We start from the raw sequence: 17,514 nt of genomic DNA, 5'->3' as shown, positions 1-17,514 counted from the left end.
ATCTCAATTAAAAGGCCAGAACTAAAGCTAATGGATGGTTAAACACTCGGTGGCATACTCTGAAGGAGCAATGCTTATTTGTTTAATCTTATTTTTTGACGCGAATTTTTTTAACACTCTCAGTTATTTTTTATTAATTTGATTTTTCGTGCAGCGGTTTTTCTTTGATCTCACCCGACTTTTTCAATTAATATTTATGTTCTACTTTTTGTAGATATAAAAAGCTTCATCATTTAATGATTGATCAAGTTAAAAATAAGTTTTTATTGCATATTTGTGTGATCTCTTCTTTTGCCTAAAATAAGTTTTTAATCCTGTAAAATAAAGGCTACAATAATACGTAATTCCTGCATGGAAAAGTATACCTGTATGTAAAAAAAAACATTAATTTTCTCACTAATTTTCTCAAACGAAGTAGAAAAGCATATCGCTGCCCATTTTCTGCAAGAGAGACATCATTTATCTTTAGTTAGGGAGGCATAGTAACTTAAATTGAAAACTTTGAAACCGTGTTTCTCGAATTTCTCATTTTCTGAGTAATGAGGTTCTACCAATAAACCGCGAAGAGCGGGCGCATTTGAATGAATTGTATTTCTATAACTTGGACACAATAATTCGATATGAAAGCATGTTGTCAGCAGATTATTTCTCCATAAGGTGGCAATGTGAGGTTAAAAGTGAAATCAGAGTGCAATTCGTGTCGATTTAGTCCGCCGATGACGGCAGCGAAATGGAGCAACTTGGCTCTGAATGCTAATATGTGGCGGCGAATTAATAAACTATTAAAAATGTAAACCTCGAAAATTATTGTGCTACAACAACAACACATTTAAGTAACATTAGCTGATGTTCACATACACAAACACGCTTATTTATGTATGTATGTGTATATGTATGTATGTTTCACTTAATTATAACTATAAAATTTATAAGTAATTTTCATTCTCTCACTTTGGGTTCCTTGTTTTCTTTATTACCTCGTCTCCTCGACCCCGCTCGGACAAAACATGCTGATGTGTGATAAATTTACGATTTGTCTGCTCAATCTGCATCATATGAAAATGGTAAACAGACCTTCTGTTGGTGAAAACATCTGCTTTAATGCACACTCGTTTCGACGGTTAGAAGCAGACTTCAGAGAACGTTAAAGTATACATTAACGTTCTCTGCAGACTTTGCGAGGGAACAAATGAAATCGAAATGAATCAATTTTTGTATTTCATACTACTTTCGACGATGAATGGATGGATATAAGTACATATGTATTTATTTTCCGATATGTATTACTTTTGTGTGCAACGCACGCAGATGTGCACACTTACTTGCGAGCTGCGAGCATTGACTGACCTTTCAACCCTTGCTTAGAGTCCTACGAAACACACGCGAGAGTACATTGTAATAAATACGTACGTAAACAAACAAACTCACATAGAGGAGAGTGGGATATTGGCTGGACCCTTTCGCCTCTGTTATTGTCGTAAACGCCACGCGTCTTTCGCACTTTCGATTTCCCAAAAAGTCCCAAAAGTAATGTTATACGTCTTTACTTAATTGGACGTACTTGAGTATGTGTGTGAATGTGTCTATATGAGTAATATTATATGTGCGTATGGTCTCATTTTCGGGATTCTTCAAAGACGATATAATTAAGAAACAGTTTTAAGCCGTTTTGGAATTTTCTATTTATCCAAGTTTTGTTTTGAAACGGCAGAGAGAAAACAAAAACGGGTTTGAGCCGTTTAAGCCGGACTGAATTAATTGGCTTAATCAAAAAAGGTTGGCATCATCTGGGGATTTAACAGAAAGTTAAGTGAAGGAAAAGAACCAAACAGGTGGAAAAAGGAAGAAGGGGCTGTGGATGTCTGAAGGTGCTGGAATGATTCCACCTCATCCTCAGACAGCTTCGGAAGAAAGGACTCGAAGCAATCCCAAGTCTCACCGTATGTACCCTTAATGGTTCGGTAAGGAAATTCTAAATTCCGAATTCTAGAGCTGTGGCTTTGGTAGCCTTAGAAGTTCGTTCGTGCGCCCCGATCTACCCATGACCAGAAGGATCTCGCGATTTTGCACGTTCGCGCACTAGCCCAGCGCTTACTCAGTTGACACGTGTCCCAGGAGAAGACTACACATTGTCAAGGCAACCCTAAACCTCCAAAAGGAGAAGCCAAGCATTCCCCGACTAAATTCGAATGCAAAACCTACAAGCCCAAGGCCCTAATTGCCGCTTGTTTGACGGAGTAGATATTTAGGTCATTTACAGTAATTACAGAAGTGAAAACCAATCCACTGCTTCTTTAATTGCGGCTACCTCCGATTGGAAAACACTACAGTAGTTTGAAAGCCTAAATTTAAGATTGGTGGTGAGCTCCTCGCAGTGTACTCCCCTACCAACTCTTCCGTCCAACTTCGAGCCATCCGTAAACATGTTTCCCATGCCCTATTTCTAAATGCTGCACGCCGCTCATTCCTCCCTTGAGGGAATATGAATGGAAAAAGTACCGGTCGGACCCAGCGAGGAAGTGAAATTTCTTGTTGACTGAATTTTGTTTTTTGAGTAATCGAAGTTGTTACCTAATTTTTCTTTTTGTCAACTGATAACATTTATGCATTTATTAATAGTCATAATAATAATCATAATTTCCATTGAGGTACAACCAAGAGGTCAAGAGGTATTTTAGTATCATTTACAAAGGATTATTCTGTGACGCAGGATGAGTTTGCTTTTGAAAATTTGAATTTTCTATCTTTCTCAGATGTAATGAAAAATGTTCGGTTAATTCGTTTTCCAGACTCACTAGAAGTATTATTTAAATGACTGACGGCAAGGGACATTTTTGTGCCAATTTTGATAAACTTTTTTTTCTTCTGCTTCTGTTTTCATTTTCATATCGAATGACTAAAATTAACTCAGAGAATCTTAAATTTGCTTTAAAGTGTGACTGCTATTATATTTTTTCCAAAATTTTATTTTTATCATATTTTTGGGATGTTGACATTTTAGTCGATATGTCATGCAGTGGTCAGGAAAGCAATCTCAAAAAGAGCTTAATAATTGAACACCCATGTAGCTGTCATCTGAAAATGTAGCTCACACTCGTATAGCTACATTACATACGAGTATTTGACTATACGCACATACGTACATATTTAGGTAGTTACATAAATCGAATTTCGGTTGGCCCTCGATTTAACGAGTCGAGTAAAGACATTTTGAATTTATATCCTCGTATATGAATTTGTGTACGCATGTGTGTATGCACGTATGTAAATATTCATACCTATCTACATACGTAAATGGCAGTATGTAAATTTAATATTCAATTGGTTCATTATTATTCATAACCCCATTCAGTGCATGTGGGGTCAAGAATTTGCAATTCACACTTCGCTGCATTTGGGGTTTCGTCGAGTCAATGCGAGGTGTTCTAGCTGGGTTATCCTTTCTGCTGCTGAATATGAACTTTTTGTACGTGTATAAATGTTTACGTCCATCAGTATTTGGTATGTAAAATGCAAAAACATGCATGCATACAGACATAAGTACATGTAATATATGCATACGCATATGTGTGTGTTCATAACTTTTTTGCATTGCCCCACATGCAGAGATTTGGCAATTTTTGCTGCTATGTGATCGAATTTACATATTTTTTCAGATTCGTTTACGAGTGCAGCCACTCTTATTGAGGCTGCATTCAAACCGGGCCACATGCGACTGGCCAATCTTTGATTTTATAAATACAAATCGCAGTGACGTTGGGTGGGGGAGGAGGTATGCTTTTGAATCTAAAATTGTGCACTGAAAGTTTCCATGAACACACACATACATACATGTATTCGGAGATCTTATTTTGTATTATGAAATGATAAAAAATTAGAATAAACATTAAAATTTTACGCTTTATACAAATATTTTAATTAACCCCTTTGGATTGGCGTTGCATGTAGCGAGAAACGCCACTGTCTTCAGCATATGAAATGCGCACATCATCTGAATACCAAATATTGCACGTACGTTGTTTAGGTATTTGCGTGTATGTGTGTATGTGTGCGTGCGCATAAAAAGGCAAACTTTTCCAAATGACCAGCAACATCTCAGAACGGCATTCAGACCAGAGTCCGTTTGGTCAAGTAAGTCATCAAATATAAAAAGGACTTCACTCGCTCATGACATATGGCTGTATGTAAATGTGTTTTGTGGCAAAAGAGATTTGTGTAGAATGTGAATTTTAACATTCAAATTTTTCATCGACTCAGTTAGTATCAATATATGGAGATATTATCGATATCGATAGTTCTCATGCAGCTAAAAAAACACCCGAAATATATATAGTCAGAAAAATATGAAAGCTTACGAAAATCAAATTAAATAGAACCTGAGAAACAATGCGCGAGAATGAGTTCTATACTATCACTAACAGTTGCGCGGAAAAAATTAGCAGTATATATATACTCCATACCCCTCTATGTTTTTTGTTGTTGTTGTTTTGTGATGGGTGGGGTAGAGTTAGGTTTTGGGATAGGTGGAGTAGGTTTAAAATGCCTGCGGACTTACATCGACTGTCATATTCTGCGTAATATGGGCATCCACTAAAACAATCCCTCCTCCTCTTCTGGGGAGACTCAATTCCCGGGACTACTTTCTGCGTTACTTATAAAAGCCCCAGAACGACGCTTGGCTTTGTTATACTGTGTCGAGGTCTATTTTTTTCCCGCAATACGTCTTCCATGTGTCTTTTAAAAGCATTCAAACTGTCCTCGCGTTCAAGCAGTTCGCTGATTAATTGGTCGCCGCTATGTCGTCAATCTGCTCCCTCAGAGCTTCTTCTTCCACGAACAATCTGTGGCAACTAAATAACGTGTTTTCGGCGTCATTGCTCGGTGCTTCACAGCATATAAACCTGGAATAGCTTACCTTACTCATACGGTATAGGTATTTCCAAAAGTATCCATGCCCAAAGAGGAACTGAGTCGTGAAATAGTTCGCTTCATCAGAATTCTTTTGAATCCATTTGCCTATTGTTGGAATAAATTTCGGCGACCGTCTGCCACTCGTTTCAGTGTCCCATCGGCTTTGTCACAGATGGTTTGCGTTCCGCGCCGCTAGTGGCATCCATTCGTTCCCGGGCCAAGAGGTCGATAGGTAACTTCACGCTGATTACAAAAACTACTGCGCCTGAGACAGTGCCGTAGGCTGAATCAACTTAATGCATCTGCTCTTTGTAAGTCTCTCGTACATTGCGCTTGGCTTTGAGTTTGTGGCCGCCATGATCAGTCTTCTTTTAGTCCGTGTTCATCCACCGATGTTTGCCATTAGTCTGCTTAGGATTCCCATGACCTTCGCTGCTTTGGCAACTGCATGCCGTGTCTATGCCCAGAACTTAAATCTGCAATTAAGTTGAATGCCAAGGTGTTTCACTACTTTTTGAGTCAGTAGAGACGTGTCGCCTATTTGCGTGATGACCTCGAGTAGCATGTGATCTCGTGTCAGCGGGATGAGCTTCCTCCTGGCGTTCTTGGTGTCTCGCACTGATATGACCGCTGCTATATCGTCCGCACATCCCACGAGATATGTGTCTTCTGGTGTTTCTATACTCAAGATCTCATCGTAGCTCAGATTCGAAAAATCTGGACCGACAGTAGATCCTTGGGCTGTGCTACACATAACGGATTTAGTTTCCTGTCCATCGTACAGAAGTTATGGAGGTTCCTTAGCAGAAACCTTTTTCGCAGTGCAGCGCTTCGGGTAGTAGTAAAAAAGCATCCTGCATATGGAATAATGAGTAAATATATAGAAATCAAAATACTGTAAAGCCTGTCGAAGTTGGGCGCTGACCGTGCAAATCATTCAGTAAAACTTGTACGAGGATAAAAGATTGCTCAACTTGACAGGTTTTACTGTAAGCTCTTCAAATTTGCTCCCAACTAAAAACGCAGCGTTATCCTCAAGCCTATGAAACACATCCATATACACACATACACATGTATAAGGGCTAACGTTTGTGTACGTGCCACGGGGTAGTGGTGTGAGTAGTAGTTGTGATAAGCAAATATGTGCATATGTATGTGTGTAGTATATTAGCAAGTAAATTTATACAAATCATGTGTTTCTTGTTCCAGTTATTTGAAATTCAAAAACCCATGCATTGAATTGCAAAATGAAAAGAAAACACCCGAAAAGCATTTGAATCAGCCACAGTATCGAAAAGTATGCACACTTTCGCAAAACAACTGTCGATTCCGACCTGAGCTGGTTTGAATGTGGCTATTCGTGAAAGATTTTCACTTATTTATAGGGGAGGGAAAGTGAAAAATTCAACGGACTATGAAATTGACCAAATTTAAAAACTGAGAAAAAAGCGTATACGAGTTTCCTTTTCCTTTTCCGTTTTCTTTGCATTTAGGTAAATTGTGTTTGCTTATGCTAAAATTATGCAAAAGGTGTAAGTTTTGACATTTCAACAGGGGACTGGCTGTGTGGGACAAGCCCTGGGTTGCAACAAATGCCGCATATGCCACATACATACATACATACACGCTTTCATGCCGCCTGTGCTTTGTAGACAATTTTGCATAGTTAAGTTGAATTTTTATGAAGCGATAAACTAACGCAAAATGGTCATTTATAAAGGAACCAAAGCCCGAAAGCAGTTGATGTGCTCGGCATAAGCAAACTTATCGATTGAGTTCACATCAAAGAGGCACGTGCGAATTGAAAGGGTTTTCAAGTATCTGAGCTAAAATTTCCATTTCCACATCCATTTTCATTTGCATTTATATTTATTGGTTCTTTTCTTTTTAAATACCGTTAAAGCATTTCCTTTTCTCCTTTTCATCTTTCTTTCAGCCTCTGACTGTGGGGATAATAATTCGGTGACAGGGAATTCCAGTGATCGTTGCTTGTCTCCCCAAAGTCCGACAGCGTTTGCTACGCCACAGGAGGAGCACCAGCAACATCAACTGCCCGCTCTCAGATCCCAATTGCTGGATGTTTTGCACCGTGGTGACACAGCGTCGGAGAGCAAATTCTCTGGCAGACAAAAAGTTGATCCCAGCAGAGACTCAGAGTCGGGTGCTCTCAATTTGACCAGCGAAAATTCACGGCAAAGTCTGCAATCACCTTCGCCGTCTTTGAAATCGTTTCGCGCCTGTCGTTCGTCACCTGCAACAACTGCCGGCGAACCCGTTGGGCCCCCTATGGCCAACAATATATATCCCATGCCAAACTTCTCCTCACAACAGGCACAACTAGCTGTGGCGGCCAGTGCAAGTTTGGGTCTTGGCAGTCCGTTATTTCCCCTCCCTCTCGGCACATCCATTTCTCCTCAAAACTTTACGCAGTTCCAGCAAGCATTGCAGCAACAACAGACTGCTCTGCATCAACAGTTCCAAAATTATATCGATATATTACGTAGCGGTTCCTTGGGTATATCGCCAGATGATCCGAGCATGGCCACTCAAGTTGCCGCCGCACAGTTCCTATTTCATAGTCGCGTCCAAGCCCTCACTCAGGCAACGCAACAACTGCAGTCGCTTCAAAAGCAGCAAGAGTTGCAAAAACAACCGCACCTGCAACAACGCCAACAAAAATTTGACGAAGCGACGAACTCTCGAAGTGTGCACACCTCAACACCCACTCATACGCCAATACAAAGTCCCGCTTCCTCTCCACTGCCGCTACAAACGAGTTTCAATGTAAGCGCCCACAGTCAAATAACACCGCCCAATCCAGGGAGTAGTCTAAAGGTGAGCGGAATTCTTACACCGAACACAATCAGCGGTGCACCACAAACTCCCCAAATGCTGAAGCATGCTGGTGGGGTTCAACGTTTGGCCAGTGAACCGTCACCTGAAGAGACCACAGATCTTGAGGAACTCGAGCAATTCGCCAAAACATTCAAGCAACGACGCATAAAGTTGGGCTTCACGCAAGGCGATGTGGGCTTGGCCATGGGGAAGCTGTACGGGAATGACTTCTCTCAAACAACAATTTCGCGTTTTGAAGCTTTGAATCTGAGTTTTAAGAATATGTGCAAGCTGAAGCCGCTGCTGCAGAAATGGCTGGAGGATGCAGATCGAACAATACAGGCGACAGGAGGGTAAGTAACTATTTAGATTACGAAAGCCGAATAGGTGTGGAGATTTGTTTAAGGCTAATAAAAAATTTGAACAACAATTCATATGTTCTTAAAGTAATAAACCACAAGCAGCAATTGCCTAAGTCAGGGGTGGCCAAGCTCCTTGAAAGTCTGAGCCATTTTTCAAAATTTGAATTATTTCGAGAGCCTCAATTAAATACGTATTTAAAAGTAATAATGATTCACATACATACGTACGTTGTTCCGAATATTGAAATAATTGGACAAGCAGTTTTTTTTGAATTCTAGTACAAGTTTCCAAAATTAAGTAATCGACTTAGCAGTCCAGTGATCGAACTCAGACAAATTCGTAACAATATTATAGCGCAAAAATTAAAAAAAAAACTCGGCTACATTTATCGACAGCCACAAATAACCGCCGGCTCGCGACCCGCAGGTTGGCGCCCTGGTCAAAGTCGGTATAGGAAGGCAATTAGTTGTGTTTATGTGCTGCCGTATTCTGCCAACAAACCTTATACTATACTACGTGAAGTCGCTACCTTCTTTGCAATATTTTTGAACCGATATTTCTATATTTCCGATATTTTTGCTACCATAGGAATACTTATGACTACCACCATGACATTTCGCACCTGTAAAAGGTTCAGTTCCCGTCGACTCTAAATATTTCGTGTTTACGCATTTAAAGCGGTTTTTCCTATAGTTATTACTATATTTATTTCTTTAAAATTTTCGACAAAAGAATTCTTTTTTTCTAATTTAATTTTACTCTTAATTTTTAACAGACTTTTAACCTTAACCCGTTCAATTAAAATATCTTTGATTTTTTTATTCTTTATTGGCAGAGTTTTCGATCCTGCTGCTTTGCAAACAGTCAGCACACCCGAGGTTATGGGCCGACGTCGGAAGAAGCGCACATCTATTGAAACCTCTATACGAGGGGCGCTTGAGAAGGCCTTCATGATGAATCAAAAGCCTACAAGTGAGGAGATCAGCCAATTGGCCGACCGTCTGTGCATGGAAAAGGAAGTGGTGCGCGTTTGGTTCTGCAACCGACGGCAGAAGGAGAAGCGCATAAATCCCTCAATGGACAGCCCAACCGGCGACAATGGCAGTGAATCACCCTACATGATGATGCAGTAAGCCTCTCGAATAATGCAAATAAGAATTTTAGTGTATGTATGTGTACTATAACTGTTTAGTATTGAATTAGGCAATAGAGATAAATGAGCAGGTATGTATGTATGTACTTATGTATGTATAATATTTAAGTCTGGTGTATGAAAGAAAAGTTTCAACAAACATAATTTGAATAAGTATTTGCAATGGTGCGTCCATTAAACATATACATACATACATACATACACCTACATTGCTTGTATTTCGAATACTTGGGACTAACGAAGTATTCCTTTGGTTAACTAATTTGCAGCAAAACTGCATTCCAACCAGTGTTGAAAACTAGTAACTACAATATTTTATAGGTAAATACCCAAAACCGTTTTATATGGAAATACGCGTTTGTATGTATTAACTGAATAACTGTATTCCTTGTGTGCAACTTTATTGAGATAAGTGTCTCGTTTTACCTATTGATAGTTACTTGTATATATGTCTGTCCTAAGTGTGTGTGTGTGTGAAATTTTAGCTAGATAGGCAAATAGTATTAATAAACTTATAGAATTAGTGTAAGTATTTTCAATAAGAGCAATCAGTGTTTGGCGTACTGCTAGTGGAAATTTTTAAAATAGAAACACACACACCTACATACGAAATTGTACTAAGTAAGCTGTTTGCATGTGAAAAGTAAAATTACTTTTTTAAATTTAAACATAAAACATTACGTAGCTGGAGTGAACAGGGTATGCACATATACTTAGGCAAGTACATATACATATAGGGATGGCGTAACTGTATTTAATTACGATACTTTTTATGTAAACCGTATTTTAAATAAAATCACTATAGTCAAGATAAACTTAGGAAGTGCATACATACACACACACATTTGTATGTTTTAAGTGAATAACCTACATTAAGTTAGTAACATTTAGGGTATTTATTTGTTTTAATACTGTGATAATAAGTAGTGGTTTATTGAAAATCTTCACAATAATTAATTCTGTAAAAACCCAATGAAGATAATTTATTGCAGTAAAATAAAAGTATTAAAAAAGAAACAAATTCTAAAAATTCTTTTTACTCCTTCGGTGTACTTCGACTTCGGAAATGGCAGGCCGATTCGCCAAGCGAGTATATGTATGTATATACATATATATATATATGTATATGTATTCGAGCGCATAAGAGATCTATTGTTGATATCCTCTGTAATCTGTTAAAGGAAATGGGTTTGGTGGTAATTTCTGTAATTAAGGGGCTTGTGTGCGATTGAAGTCTTATATTGTGAGATGTGTCGCGGTGAATTTCGGCTTTTGCGATGAAAGTTACCCGCGGTGCCCCAGAGTTGTATGCCATAAGTCCATACTGGTTTTAGGATAGCTGAGCACAGTCAGAGCTTATTTTTTAAATTTTTATTTTATGGTAATAAAATGATTAGGTAAAGTGAGTTTAACGGGTGCGCAAGTGTTTCGTTTGAGTGTAAAGGTACAATAACTTGAGCAGATTATGTCTCATTTGATTGTATTTTTCAGTCTTTGAGCCAACGAGTTATTTCATCAAGTCCCTTCTGGAGTTTAAGAGAAGCCACACCAGGCAGAGAGTCAATTGAGAGCAAAGCGATGTCATCTCAGCAGCTGGTAAATCAGGCTCTTTTCCAATACAAAACAAACAAAAGTGGAAGAAATTACATGCGTGTGAAAATTCAGTGAATGGTTTGGTAATATTGAAATTTGTGATATTTAAATAAAACAAACTATCGAAAACGAAGTGCCGCATATTAAATTGTGAAAGCACAAATAGATATAAAGCCTCCAAATGCAGTTTCTTGCGTTTTTATGCGGAAAATGCCGGGACAAGAAAGTGTATGGGTGTGTGTATAATTTCAGGTGTTTAGTAGTTTCTATTGCTTTCGCCTAGTGTTCCTATTCACAAAAAGTAATTAGCCTTCCTTTTGTTTTTGTTTTCTTATTCTTGGAGCGTGACGACACAGCGAGCTCGGAAGGCGCAAACTTGTATTCTATCATCCTTTACTCTTGAGGTATACCTTACTCGCGCCGAAACTTTGCTCGATAACTTTTGTTGTTGCTTTCACACAAACATTTTTCGTCTCGTCAGCAGAGCTCGAACATAGCTAGCAAAGAAGTGGCGAATCGAAGGCGTCGGATGTCAATCGTGTTGCATTGACGCTATCGTTCCAAACTAATGAAGATGGAAACACACCACACCATACATTATTAGTTGATAAAGGACCAATTGTCTATATATAAAATATATGATACATATAAACAGATTAACACAATTTTACACAATAGAACAACGCGTTAAAATTACTAAAGCTTATAATGAAAATGGTCTATCTTTAAGAAAAACTTATCGCAAAATTCATAATTTTTTTATGGAAATAATCGTCTCAAAGGCTAGTGAAAAAATTTCAATGAACTGGTTCTGTCGAGGATAAAAAGAGGACTGGCAGACCAAAAACTGGACGTTTTGTTGAGAATATTACTGCTGTGGCGCGAAGTGTTGCTGAACAAACTCTAACATCGATATGCCAACGTTCTCAACAATTCTTCTTCTTCCGGTCTTCAATCGGTCCGGACCTCAATACCTCGTGGTACATAGACATCAAAGGGTCAAATTAGCGATCAGGATTCCTGCTGGCGAATGATGATTGCATGAATAAGAACTGGCGAATTTTACCTGTAGACGTGCAAAAATGTCATGGTGGACATCTAAATAATGCCACTTTTGATATATAACTGTTAAAAGCCATATTTTGAATAAAATTTACTTATAAGGGCGTATGAAAAGAGGTTTGCGGAGGGCATTGCTATTAAAATTTTGCAAATTCGAGTGCATAATAAATGGACTATAGTCTATGATGGTGTAGCACAAAAAATATTCTAAAAATGGTAATCTCTCTATGTAGTATATATATGTATATATATACAAGTTCTTATCGTTCCGTTAAGGAGCAAAGGGTCGTAACAAGTTTTTTGAAAATCTTCTCTGTCGTTTGCATGAGTTTTGATCTCGTTTCAACTTAGCTGGAGGTTCCCCATTTCGATTTTCAGCTGCCTTTTTCAGGTATGAGCAGGTCTTCCATGAGCTGCCATATGGGTTCCATTCCCATTCCCTATATATGTACCTATAAAACAAGATAAATCGAAGCGCGTAATCAGAGAGGAAGAATTCAGTTTTTATTTATTAATAAGGGAATTTACATTTTTATTTAACTGATGCTTTATGCATTCATACTAAGACTTCAATCCATGTTGTTTAGGTTACAAGAAAACTTTTTTAGAGATTAAAGTTGTTAGCGCCGGTTTTCGTAGGCGAAATGTGAAAAGTTCTCAGGTGAGACAAAAGCAACTTAGAAAAATCCCCCGAAGTAAAAGTCAATAATATGACTATGAGGCCATTTGTTCCAGCTAGGAACTACAACGGGGGGAAAATATATATACATGTACATATATAAGCAGTTTGAAGTCAAATATTTGATATCTGCAGCCGAACATTAAATCCGACTTGCAAGCTCAAAACTGTAATTTTTGCGAGTTTGACGAAATGAATAAAATGCAAACTGGTACTAACGCTGCTACTCTAATTTAGGCTCATACTTGCATATTTTATCAACCCATCAAACCATCGGTAATATGCGGCGTAACGGCTTTCTCAAGCTGCCGTAAACCCATCTCAAGCTTGATGAAAAGTGGTACCTTAAAAGAGTCTACATATGCAAGTGCATACTAAAAATATGTATAAAACTATTGTTTACATGTAGCAACAAAGAAAAAAAATATATAAAAAAGAAATAATAAAATAGTACGCGGCAATAAGAACAAGTGGCTAATAAACGAATATATTTTTTTATGTGTCTTCACAAAAGTCTGTATGCAAGTTAATACAATTATTATAGTTGTAAGTGCGTCTGTGTGTGTGTGTGCATGCAGACTACTTCCAAGAACTATTCTTCACTTAAAAATTCACAACCAAAACACGCAAATATTCTACTTATCATACATAATGCGGGATATGTGAATTTGTTCGTGGCACGCAATGATTCCATTTTCATCATTTCTGTCATAAGATATGGGCTTGCATAAATTTGCCCCTACTTTGCATACAAACAAGTGTATATGTGTTTGAGTGTGTGTGTGTGCGTGTTGCATGTGATTGTAGGCACTTTGGGATCATAACCAAAAGAGCGTCTTTAATTACTCAAAGCGTCCGACTGATGACTTGAGCGCAGCGCTTCCATGTAACCTCCCCCCACGGAAGCTACTTGATGGGTCTTGGGAGATAATGAACGGGCCGATTGTGCGCAATTGATACAAATACGAGTACGTACATGCGAATACAAGCAAGTATGTATGTATGTAAATATGTATATTATTTTTGCAAGAATAAATTTAGAGGCTTGCGCAAGAAGTAGTCGCACATATTTGCATATTACTTTTTGTTTCGACTATTTGGTTTCTAGCTGTAGTGAGTAGCTGCAGATTCAACCGACACATACTTTTGTGCATATAGTTATATGTGCGTATGTGAGTGTATGCATTTGAAAATGTAAATAGGTGCTCATTTTTGCATGTACTAGATGTACTTATACTTACACACACACATACATGTACGCATGCTTAATTGTGGGACTCCAAGAGGTGGCAATACAAATTATGCCCTGTGTATGTTTGCTTCCGTCAAAGGCTCATTTTACTGATTTGCACGTCCATCTCAGCCACCAACACTCGCTAACCGAATTGTTAGTGAACAGAAAAATTGAAAAGAGGCACCAAACTGAGTTATGTAGAGTGTAAATTTGTGTTATTGCATTTTATGGCATTGTGTTATGTATATTCACACACACACGCACACAACCAGTCGCAGCCACAGCGGAATGCGCAGTTTTATGTGAAATTTTAGCAAAGCTACGGCTTTAGCCATAAGCAGAGCAGCGAAATTACCGCTCAGATGCACTCATTTGTGATTGCGATTTGCTTATCGCTCAGCTCCCTTTGGCTGCCATCAAACAAACGACGGCCGAAATGATGGCGCTAATTAAACGCACAGCAAGGCAGTTTCGATGCCTGCTGCATTGAGCTGAGCTGAGCTGAGCTTTTCCTCCTTCTTATTGCGCATTGCCTATTTCTCATTGCCCAATGCCCCCCTCCAACGCCACGTCTGGTGGTGAATAATCCCGAAGCGAAGCGAACATGCAGCAATTTATGAGCGCCTACAAATTTGCGAATGCACATACGAGCGTATGTATGAATGTAAATATATACTAAATTATTATTAAAAAAGTGCACATGCATGTGTGCAAGTAGAGGGGCGTGTATGCATGTATGCATGTAGGTATGTAGATTTGTGTATTTGCTTGAATATGCATTGCATGCAGCAGTCGAGCGGCCACTTAATTTTGTGAATATACAAACAAATGAATACACACATATGTACATACTTCTATCCATGAATTTATCACCAATCCACGCTTTCATTATTTTAACGGTTACAAAATACAAATATTCGTTAACGCTTTAGGCAGGAAACGTCTGTGGCCACCTGTATTTACCCAGGCGAAGAGATCAGTTCTAACCCAGTAAGTACCGTCGGATTCTGCATGAAATTAAATGTGATTAAGTTACGAGTAAAAGAGTACACTACCGGCCGCCGCAGTCAAAGGGTTGGTGCGTGGCTACTATTCGAGAGTGCGTAGGTTCGAATCTCTGTGTATGAAACGTGGAAGTGATAGGAAAAGTGGCTTCTAATAGCGGTCACCCCATGGTAGGCAATGGCAAATCTCCGAGTGTATTTTAGCTATGAAAAATCTCCTCATAAAAATCACATGCCGTTTGGAGTCGGTTTAAAACTGTAAGTCCTTCCAACATCAAGACACCAACTACATATAGGAGGATTAGCTCGGCCAAACACATAACAGAAGTGTACGCGCCAATTATTATTTTTTGTTTTGTTTTAAGATTACACCATAGCCGAATTTATGTGTGCGTGGTTACTACTCATTTGGTTCCGGGTTCAATGGTTATTGTGCACATGAAACAGCAAATGATATTAATAGTTTTTACCGGAAACGGTTTCCCTTCTGCGGGCAATGGCAAATTTTCTAGCGCAACAGCTTTTCATATTCATCATCATCATGCATAGTACTACAGCTCAGTGTGAGCCTTAGCTTCCACCACAAGCTCGTTTTTATATCTGATGCGATAGAGACCATTTTCTCCTCGTATTGGACTCAGTTTGTTCTTCCCAATATGCTTAATTGTATCTGCTTTCAGCGTCCACGTTTCACATTCATACGTTGCGACTGGTCGAACCAGTGTTTTCTATATTTTGATGTTCGTTCTTCTACTCAAGAGCTTTTTTTTTAACAGTTTATAATAAGAAACATAAAAATATTCAATTTTTTCTATCTAAAGCTAGGGATTTTATCGCTCTTGTTTTGAGCTGCAATTTCGAGCTCGGTCTGCCTTCTTTGGGTATATGCTAGGTCTACGGCTTCCCTGCGGACTCCATTCTATGGCCATTTTCGTTACACCGCTCGTTGGTCTACGCAGGACGTGGCCAATCCATCGCCATTCCTGTTTGCTGTCTGCTCACAGTCTTGAATAGCAATCTTTGAACCATCCGTTCTACTCAGAAGCAGTCCTAGATATTTAATTTGATCCACACTTTCAAATTTATGATCACCAATTGTCAAAGGTCTGGCGCTTTTCTTCACGTGGGAAGTCTTGCGAGGCTTTTCGTTTGCTTTCATTGATCTCTAATACAAAGAATTTTCCTTTTATTTGGAGTGCTTAGAACACATATTTTAGAACATTCGTGTTTCTCGTGAGGATGACCAGTTCATCATCAAAGCCACTTGTTTGGAAAGTTTTGGGGAATGTAGCCTCTGATGGATCAATAACTTTAATTACATAGTCTGGGATCAGATTGAACACAAGCGTAGACAACGCGTCGCCCTGCTTTACTCCTGTTTCAATTCTGAATAAATCAGAAGCTTTAACTTGTGAGAGCACTTTGGAATAGGTTTCAACGAGGGATAGACTTACTAGCGAAGCCACTTTTTTCGGTATTCCTTGCATGCGTAGCACGTAATCAATTTTGCCTCTTTCAATACCATTGAACGCTTTCAGAAAATGTATTTCTAATTTTCGAGCGCAAAAGCTTCTAATTAGAAAACCTTTCATCGTTCGAAGAAGATAATCGGCGAAACCTAATAAATAATGGAAAATTGTGTACGTAAGTGGGTTGCATAAGTGTGTGTAGGAGTGTCAGTACAAAATCATTTAGCAGCCATAAAACGGACAAATAGTCCAAGTTTAACTGTGAAATTTTACATTTTAAAAATATTTACACTCATTATTTGGTATAAAGCGCCAGGATATCTGCAAGTACAAACAAGTAAGTCTGTGTGCAAATTCGATTTATGGTAGGGCGTCTATGTGTAGACATCAAAAGAACCTGAAATTTCAATAGAAACAATTTAGTTCATTACAAATTCCCACATCGTGGAAAATTACAATGACGTTTGAACTCTCTACTCATACATACATATGCACACATATATGTACGAGTAGCATAGCTAAGTTTGAGCCAAGTGAAAATGTAAGGGTTGATATGAAACCGCATAATTGCAAACCGATTATTCAAGCACAAAAATGTTGCATTTATAATGTAAAAATATTATATTACAAAGTATTGACATGAAACGTAGCCGTGCATGTGAGCTACTCAAAACGATTCAGTTGCATATGTTTTTATATCTGTAAGTGTATGTGCGTGCATATGAATAGAGTCAATACAAAATCAAATAAATTTTCAAATAACTTTTGCGTGTCCTTAATAAAAAATTCAGGAAAAAAAAATAAACATAACAAAACCTATTAATGCTTATTATTCGATGAAAGGGAACGAGAAAAAAAGAACAGCGATCACATAAAAATTAATCTATTTATGTGCAGGTGTTTTCATTACGAAATCAAATGAAACTAATAATGAATGAAAGGGGCCCTTGGATTTACACGCATTTTTTTCGAATTACAACTCTTCAGCAACTAAATATGGGATTTAGACATAATTTCTGCTTTATTCGGCTAAGGTTTGTAAAAAGTGGAATAAGGCCGTCGAGGACAACGAATGTAATGAGAAGCCGTCGACATTTAAAACGGTTGAACACACCAACAACGTGAAAAAAGTTAATCAGTAACTAAAAGCAAATCACCGGCGTAAGCTCATAACATCGGTACAACCAATGGCAGCTCTGAGAGTTGTGTCT

General features: G+C 38.4%; 1 protein-coding gene across 2 annotated transcripts in view; it reads left to right on the top strand.

Moving 5' to 3' along the window:
* LOC129249242 (protein nubbin-like) overlaps positions 1-10,203 on the top strand; it is an 80,240-nt gene extending 70,037 nt beyond the window's left edge. For both annotated transcript variants that reach the window (XM_054888933.1, XM_054888935.1), the window contains 2 exons: positions 6,848-8,099; positions 8,945-10,203. In XM_054888933.1, the coding sequence (XP_054744908.1) occupies positions 6,848-8,099; positions 8,945-9,242 (1,550 nt within the window). In that variant the 3' untranslated portion in view covers positions 9,243-10,203. The remainder of the gene's footprint in view (positions 1-6,847; positions 8,100-8,944) is intronic.
* The last annotated feature ends 7,311 nt before the right edge of the window (positions 10,204-17,514 follow it).

The sequence above is a fragment of the Anastrepha obliqua genome, chromosome 5 (genome assembly GCF_027943255.1).
Source record: "Anastrepha obliqua isolate idAnaObli1 chromosome 5, idAnaObli1_1.0, whole genome shotgun sequence".
In the NCBI taxonomy this organism is placed as follows: Eukaryota; Metazoa; Arthropoda; class Insecta; order Diptera; family Tephritidae; genus Anastrepha; species Anastrepha obliqua.
The sequence above is the reverse complement of the archived record's forward strand: the minus strand, read 5'-3'. Positions and strand labels throughout refer to the sequence as shown.